This window comes from Myotis davidii, unplaced genomic scaffold, assembly GCF_000327345.1.
Source record: "Myotis davidii unplaced genomic scaffold, ASM32734v1 scaffold573, whole genome shotgun sequence".
Taxonomy (NCBI): Eukaryota; Metazoa; Chordata; class Mammalia; order Chiroptera; family Vespertilionidae; genus Myotis; species Myotis davidii.
In genome coordinates this window covers 2062947-2071383 of record NW_006285997.1, presented here as the reverse complement: position 1 = coordinate 2071383, position 8437 = coordinate 2062947, and the positions used below count along the sequence as shown (strand labels likewise).

Genomic DNA, 8437 nt, shown 5'->3' with positions numbered 1-8437 from the left:
CAGGAAGTGCCTTCACTGGGCAGCAACTCAGGAACCCCAGTCCAAGCGCCACCTCGCGGACTTGAGAACCCCTGGAGGTGTTGTCACTCTCCCTAGAGATCTATAGTCTTCGTCTTCCTCTTGTTAAGTCGCCAAACCTGAAAACCCAAAGGGCAGGTCTCAGGGAGACCATCTCCCAAGGAAAGGAGGGGCAGGGCACTGCTGAGGGACTGAGGCATGGCTGGCCTTTCGGACACGAGGAAGGAGGAGTGATTGAGGTCCCGCTTCTGGTCTTGAGGCAGTGACTTCACCACCATATCCCCCGCCCCCCCGCCCCCCTGACTGGCACCCATGCCGCTGAATGGCACCCATGCCGCTGAAAGGGAGGACCCAGGCATTGGTGGCCCAGGGACCCAGGGTGCTTATGTGTGTGCCTGGGCTGGGTGGGGAGATCAGAGCTAGAGTTGGAAAGAAACAGAGACAAAAAGGGTGATCTGGTGACCCATTTGCCTACTTGATACTGCTCTGTCTGGACCACGGACACTGGATGGCCATCCACTCCTGTCACCACCTTTCTCTGCTGCTGCAGATAGTGTCAGGTCATGAATCAGGAGCCCTGACCGGTTTGGCTCTGTGGATAGAGCGTCGGCCTGCGGACTCAAGCGTCCCAGGTTCAATTCCCGTCAAGGGCATGTGCCTTGGTTGTGGGCATATCCCCAGTAGGGGTTGTGCAAGAGGCGGCTGATCAATACTTCTCTCTCATCGATGTTTCTGACTCTGTACCCCTCTCCCTACCTCTCTGTAAAAAATGAATACAATATATATTTTTTAAAGAAAAAGCCATTTCTTTTCACAGCAAAGCTGATACCTGGAGACTGGCAAAGAGCGGCTACTTTCTGGTGGTGTGGGGGGCACTGTAGAGGCATGAAGAGGAAGCTGTGCTTTCTGTGAAGGGGGTTTCATCAGGTGATCTTAACTTCCTCCTGGGATCAGGGCAGCCGGGGTGTGGAGCAGAGCCAGTTTGAATTTGAACCTTCCTTGTCCCTTCCACATGCTCTGTGGCTCTAGGTATTCCTTGGGGTCTGGCTGTGTAGCGCCAGTCCCTGCCTCTGTCTTCACCTGGCTTTCTCCTCTTTTCTCTGCGTGCCTCTCCCTAATGTGCCTTTTTGTCATTGGATTTAGGGCCCGCTTGGAAAATCCAGGGTCCCTAGGTTAATTATATCTACAAAGATTCTTTTTCCAAATAAGGTCACATTCATAGGTGTCTGGGATTAAGACTTGGACATATCTCTCTGGGGGCTGGCCACCATTGAACCCACTAAGCCATTCTACTCAGAAACTATGGGAAAGGCAAGGGATTTCTACTCTCATTGTATACAGCAGTTGTAGCTGTACATAACAAATACAGAATATGAACAGCAATACTAGCGTGTCATTTAAGATGCAAACACATCGTCCAGGAGAAAAATATTTAAGCCAAGTCAATGACCTAGGTCTGAGATCTCTAGTAAATACCCTTCCCCCTGCTCAGCCTTGGAACTTCGAGGTCCAGTTCTTTCTGAGTATTCTGCTTGAAGGGCCTTTGGGGCTGAAGTTAAGTCTGTGAATCCAGAATCCAGAGAAGCTGCTCATGTTGGTATTGGTGGCTTTAAGAAGCTGAAGGGTCAGCCGGAAGACGGGGAAGAAGTGCCTTTGCGTGCCTGGCACTCAGGACTGTTACAAGGGAGTTCTGTTGTTGGGGCCTGAGGTGAAGTCCAGGTGAGCTAAGAGATGGAGTAAGAGGTGACTGCCACAGCCAGGTCTTTGTTAAATTGTAAAATCTTAGAATTGCTCATCGTGTTTGACCATCAGTGTTGAGGTTTTCATGCAATATTCACCCAGGAAGTTTCCAATGCATGTTTAGATATCTGGTGCCTCTTCCTACCTCCACCATTGCTGGTTCTTCCATCCATTCTAACACGGATCTCCCCTTGTGCTTAATACTGGGCAAACTGGTCCTCACCCTCCTCTACAGAAGACCACAATGCCCCTAGCGACTTAGTTCCTCTCTTCAGATATACTGATACGTACCCTTTGCCTCACATATCTGAGAATCACGAGCCACTGAGGAGGGACTAATTTATCTAATCTTGATGTTGGCTAGTACCCTCCGCATGGGTACAGTGTACTGTTCAGAGGCTGCTGGGTAGCAAACCAAGATAAAAGGAGCTGAGAACTAGATGGGAAACTAAGGAAGTTGGTGGCCCCTCACCCTACCCTGGAAATTTCTACAGGAAATGACTTCAACCCCCGTGGGATGGGCAGGGGAACAGGCTGGCAGGATTAACAGGACACAGGCCCTAAAGCACATCAGTGCCAGGCTGGGACCAATAGCCAGGGCTGGCTGGTCCCACAGCTAAATGAGTGGCAGGACATGGAGTGAAGACAGGAGTGCCAGGGAAGATGGCTGGGAGTCACGGAGGCCCCATGACCCAGAGGGGCTGGGAAACAAACCATGCACCAGACTAAAAGGCCGTCAGGAAAGGCACGGTGTGACGCAAGCCTGGCAATCCTAGGAGAGGACTGTGCCCCAGCCGCTCATCCAGGGATCCCTGGGCACAGAGCCGTGGCACTTACAGATGCCAGCCGCTCGTGCCCACCGATGGCGAGACTATGTCTCTGGGCCAGATCTCTCAGGAACCACTGTAACAATCTCTCAGTGTGATTTCCCATCTCTAAAAAGGGGAGTTAAGGACTTAGAGTTCAAAAAGTGGAAAGGAATTAAGAAAAGGGCTCAGGAATCTATCTTAGGGGCAAATTAAACTTTAGTAATCATATTTGAATGCAGTTCTGTTTAATATCTTGTAATGTGGTGGCTTGCTTCTCAAGCATTCATTGGCTTTTGAGAATGCCACGGGGACCTGTTGAATGACCTCTCCCAGCCCCCTCCTGGTGTCCACATTGCCTTGCAGTACCCTGGTGACTGGTCGTAGTGATACAGACAAATACAGCGGAGAACCGAGGGCCAGCTGTCGAGGGGACTCCCCAGCTCGAAGGGGAGCAGGGATGCAGCAGGGTTGTGTGGCCCCCTTTTCTTTCACAGGCGGGGACTTCTGCACTGTGGCCTCCCTGCCGATAGCACCCAACCTGTGGGTTTCAGTGCTGCCGCTTGGTGGCTGAGCAAACCTGAACTTCAATTTCTTCAACAGATATTTGGGATAAAAATATACCAACATTCTAGACTTGGGAGGAACATAAGTAATGTAGGTGAAAGTTCCACCAGGGCACCACGACCCAAGGAAGCACTCGGGACAGGGCAGCTGTTGTTACCAACAAATGGTGCTGGGACAGACATGCTCACTGGTGTGGCACAGCAGGACCCCAAGGCCCCTCCCTGGCCGCCTTCTCAGCAGCTCTGACTTGCGCGAGGGCCCCCTGTTCCGAATAAGCTTTATTTCACATTCACCTTGGAGGCATGGTGCTTTCCATCCATCGATGTTGGCTAGTTCTCAGTTGACATGCCATCTTGCCCTTCGGAAAGAGGCTCGGCCTTCTCTGAAGTCACTGTCCGTTCTTGGTCCTCTCCAGGGGTCAGGTGGCCGTAGCATCCTGATTTGTGGGCAGGTGATATTGGGCTCCAAGAAAGAGGCCCATGGTTTGCCTGGAATGCTATGTAGATGTGGAGGGAAGGCATGGATTGAGCAGGAGGGTCCCCACAGGACTTCTGGGAGTGTTTTCTTTCACTGTTTGCTTAGCTTGCTGAGAGGGTGGTGCAGGCTTCCAGGGGAAATATGTTACTTGAGGATAGGATTTTACCTGCAGCCCTGGTGTTGCTCATTTGAGAATTCTGCCTGCAGGAACCGTGAGTGAAGACTGCTGGATGATGGGGTCATTTGTCAAAAGTATTAGAAACACACTGCTTGACAGGAAAAGCCTACATAAGAAAGCAGGAATAGCCTTTTTACTTGCAATAACTACTTTACATTTATATCTGTCAATAAAGCAATCTGGCTCTAAAATCTAGATACACAAATATGTCATGTCATGCGAACACTCTTTTCTTGGATGCGGCCTTCCGAAAATAATCCAAAATATGTAAAGTGCTTAATTCACAAAAATGTTTATCATAGACTTACTTATAATTACAGCAAGTTAGAAACACCTCATTGCGGAAATTTGGTTAAATAACGTTGAAGATGTCCACTGGTTGGGATGTTCTTTTTTTTTTAATATATTTTATTGATTTTTATCCACTGAGCCAAACCGGTTTTGGCAGGATGTTCTGTAGTCATTTAAAAGTAGAGAAGTTTTGCCTGGCCAGCGTTGCTCAGTGGTTGAGCATCGACCCAGGAACCAAGAGGTCACTGGCTCAATTCCTGGTCAGGCCACACGACTGGGTTGCGGGCTCAATCCCTAGTAGGAGGCATGCAGGAGACAGTGGATCCCAATCCATGTTTGTGTCTCTCTGTCCCTCTCCCTTCCTTTCTCTCCAAAATAAACAAACAAAAATCAATAAAAACATATTTGAAGAAATAAAAGTGGGGAAACTTTAAGACGGAGTACTTCAATATATTACTAGTGAAAGATATGGCCTGAAAAATGAGCTGCATTGTGATTGTAACTATCTCACTAACATAGATGCATCAAAAAAAATACTAGCAGCAAATGTACCAAAATATTTACAAGAGTGAAAAAATCCTGTCCATCTTCTAATTATGCTTTAGTTTCTTTAACTTAGTTGCCTCTTTTTGTGTGTGATAAAACAAAACAAAATGAAACGAAACCACTGAGGAAAGAGAAGGAAGTGAGACCCTGGTAGTTACGATGATAAAAAGAAGATAATGAAAGAGCAGATGAACATTTGGATAAACACAAGGGGTGGTCACAGTGGTGCTGTAAGGGAGAGCCTGCTGTGGCGCTTGCCGAGCCACCCCGGGCACTAGCCAGGTGAGGTGAGAACGTGAGAGCAGCCTTCCTCATGACAGCCTCTCCCTGCTCCCCTTCCAGCTCTTCGCTGGGCTGGAAGGGAGCTTAGAGGGAGAAAGTAACTGCAATGGCTGACTGCCACGCCTTGTCCGCCCGAAGCCCTCCTGCCTAACCGGTTCCCTGACTGTCCTCTTCTGTCCTTGGGTGCTGGGAGGACTAAGGAGGCCAGATTGTGAGGGTGGCGCAAAGCCACTGCACTGGGCACCCAGGAACTCCAGGGTCACAAGCCCACAGACGCGACAGGGTGTTTCTTTGAAGCAAGATTTCCAGTAAGGAGATGGTCAGGATTCACAGCACATTTTAAATATATTTTTATTGATTTCGGAGAAGAAGGGAGAGGGAGAGAGAGACAGAAACATCAATGTTGAGAGAGAATCATTGTCGGCTGCTTCCTGCACGCCCCACGCTGGGGATCGAGCCTGCAACCCAGGCATGTGCCCTTGACCGGAATCAAACCCGGGACCCTTCAGTCTGCAGGCTGAAGCCCCAGCACATTTTATTACCCACAGACCAATGGGTCTGTGCAAAGCTCCCTGGTGGAGCGGGGAGACTCCGCAGCCTGCTCCTCATTGGGCAGGAAGCAGGTGATAAACAGTGCGCGGAGGGGGCTTCTGGGAGGGATGTGGCTCTGCCTCAGAGGGAACCAGGTCTGTGAGTTCCCACCTCCTGTGGCCCCAGCCTCAGCTCTCACTACCCTGTCGGTAACCAGAAGCCGTAAAGCGGGGAGCCACATCCACCTCCCCAACGACAGCAGGAGTGACAGCTCAGGCCCAGGGAGCTCTTGTGGGTTCCCGCTCCTCGTTTAGATGAAGGACTCCTTGAAACAGTCTCAGCGAAGCAGGGTTTGCAGTTTCAGCTGAAGAGCAGGGGCCTCCTTTCCAAGCGGAAGGAGCACTGTGAGAGCGTGAATGTGGGAAGCGAGAGGGGCGCCTTTGATATGTTACTTGGGCATATAACTCCCTCCAATGGCTTCTTCAGAGCTGACACCTGTTTGGTGGTTTCCCACGCTGCTTCCCCTATTCTCAGCTTTTCTTGGCTACCTCGAGGCAGTCCTTCAGTGGAGTAGTCATTCCGAGCCTTGTCTGGAAATATTTGGAGTAGAATGCTGCTCGGTTTTCCCAGAGAGGTGAAAGTGAAAACCCTATTTGTTCTCAGCAAACGTACCAGACTAGGGTTTGCTCTCAGGGCATCTCAAAGGCAGGGAAGCCATTGGTCCGACAGCAGCCTCTGCTCACTGTGCTGCCTCTTCTAGCCCAGGCAGCCTATTCGTCCTGGTGCCTAACAATGACCTTGAAGAAGGGCCCGTGGGGTGGGTTGAAGCATGGCTCTGCCTTTGAGGAGCCGGCACCCACCTCTCTGGGCCTCCGGAGCTCCCCTGTGGCCGCAGGGACAGCTGCGGGCAGAAACGGGCCCTGAGACTCAGCTGCCCACTGCTGTGAGTTAGTTAATGAAGGGGCCCCGTGGGCTGGAGTCTTCCTCAGTCTAGAGCAGCGGTTTCTCATCCTGTGGGTGGTGACCCCTCTGGCGGTCGAACGACCCTTTCACAGGGGTCGCCTAAGACCATCCTGCATGTCAGATATTTACATAATGATTCATAACAGTAGCAACATGACAGTTATGAAGTAGCAACGAAAATAATTTTATGTTGGGTCACCACATGAGGAACTGTATTTAAAGGGCCAGAAGGTTGAGAACCACTGGTCTATAGGGTGTGTTGGGCCAGTAATCTCAAGGTTTCCCTCTGGTGGTAAGATTTAGCGATTTTGTCTTCTGATCGCAGTACAGATACAGGTGTTCCTCTGGCCCTGGAGACACAGTGGGGACTCACACAGCTTCCGTAAACCCTTCGTTTCTGGGGCAAGGGTGGGTATGGGGGGTGCCGGGGAAAGCGAGATGCTGCTGGTAATCTCTATGAAGAAACGATGGGCAGGGCGTGTTCTCTTCTGTTGGATGGGCAGGGAGTGGGGCCCATCTGTTCTGTGGGAATAGGAAGAAGTGAATCCAGGGATGGAGTGGGAAGCAAAGAGGATTGTAGAATAAGGTCAGCAGGACCAGGACATTTCGCCTGAGTCTGGCCAGGTCGCCCAAAGCTCTCCGTTCCTGGCACCCTGGCACCAAGCTGGCTGACCCGGGGCACCCAGCATGAACGCAGCACTTGGCATCATGGATTCTGTCTTCATTCCTCGCCTTTATCAGGGATGGTTCTCACTCTTCTCCCTCATCACCAGAGGCTCAGTTCAGACAGCTTTTTCTTTCCCTCTTTCTAAACAATGGCCTTATGGAGACGGGACCCACATACATAGAATTCACAGCTCCACAGCATGTAATCCAGTGGTATTTAGTATATTCACAGAGGTGTATGCAGTTTTTCTTTTCTGTACCTGGAGAAACAAAATAGTTTACATGGATTATGATTACAGATATGTCTGGACTTACTGTTTTCTTTTCAAATTTGTCTACTTACCAAGTTTTCTTCTTTGTTTTCTATTTACTTTTTTCCTTCCTGCCTTTGCTTGGTTTTATGGAGTTCATTGTATTCCCTTTTGCCTTCTTATAATTTGTAAGTGACACCAACTTATGGTGGGACATTCATCCTTGATTCAGATACAAACACAGTATAATTTCATGTCTACTTGATAGAGTTACTTCTCTTCAGGAAAAAATTAAAGGCAAGTGCAGAGATTACACATCACATAGAACAAATATAACAGTAGGCAACCTTTTAAGTGGACTACTTAGAAACTCTTTCATGCTCACAAAAGCAGAGACTGTCTGGGGTCAGGTCATCATCATCATCTTTTTTTAAAAAATATATTTTATTGATTTTTTTAAGAGAGGAAGGGAAAGGGACAGAGAGTTAGAAACATCGATGAGAGAGAAACATTGATCAGCTGCCTCCTGCACACTCCCCACTGGGGATGTGCCCGCAACCATGGTACATGCCCTAGACCGGAATCGAACCTGGGACCCTTGAGTCCGCAGGCCGATGCTTTATCCACTGAGGCAAACCGGCTAGGGCCATCATCATCATGTTAAACTAGAGGCCCGGTGCACTGGGGATCGAGTGCACCCTGCATCCTGGGCATGTGCCCTGTCCAGGAATCGAACTGTGACCTCTTGGTCCATAGATCGACGCTCACCCACAGAGCCACACTGGCTGGGCTGGTCTTCATTCTTAAGGCACATCAAGCTGACGCCATGTCAACAGGTAAATGACATAGGCACATTGCCAGTGCTGGGGGCGGGGGGCGTGTATTCTTCCATGGGAGCTCTGGAAGTTCATCAGTTACACGGGCGCTTTGTCTCTTCCAGGTGGCTTCTGAAGTATGTCTGCCAACAATAGTTCCTGCAAACCCATACTGACACCCCACTTAACCGGGCTCTATGGCGCGGTGCTCATCGGCGGGCTGTTGGGCATCATCTCCATTTTGTTCCTCCTCGTGAAGATGAACACCCGGTCAGTGACCACCACGGCAGTTGTGAACCTGGTGGT

At 49.9% G+C, this 8437-nt stretch overlaps 2 protein-coding genes across 2 annotated transcripts in view; both read left to right on the top strand.

Annotated features, from left to right (window-relative positions):
* The first annotated feature begins 2396 nt into the window (after positions 1–2396).
* The window catches only part of DNAJB9 (DnaJ heat shock protein family (Hsp40) member B9), a 28756-nt gene continuing 22715 nt past the window's right edge, over positions 2397–8437 (top strand). The window contains exon 1 of the mRNA XM_006757193.2: positions 2397–2420. The gene's annotated coding sequence lies outside the window, so the exon portion shown is untranslated. The remainder of the gene's footprint in view (positions 2421–8437) is intronic.
* GPR141 (G protein-coupled receptor 141) overlaps positions 8227–8437 on the top strand; it is a 1398-nt gene continuing 1187 nt past the window's right edge. The window contains exon 1 of the mRNA XM_006757237.2: positions 8227–8437. Coding sequence (XP_006757300.1) covers positions 8271–8437 — 167 coding nt within the window. The 5' untranslated portion in view covers positions 8227–8270.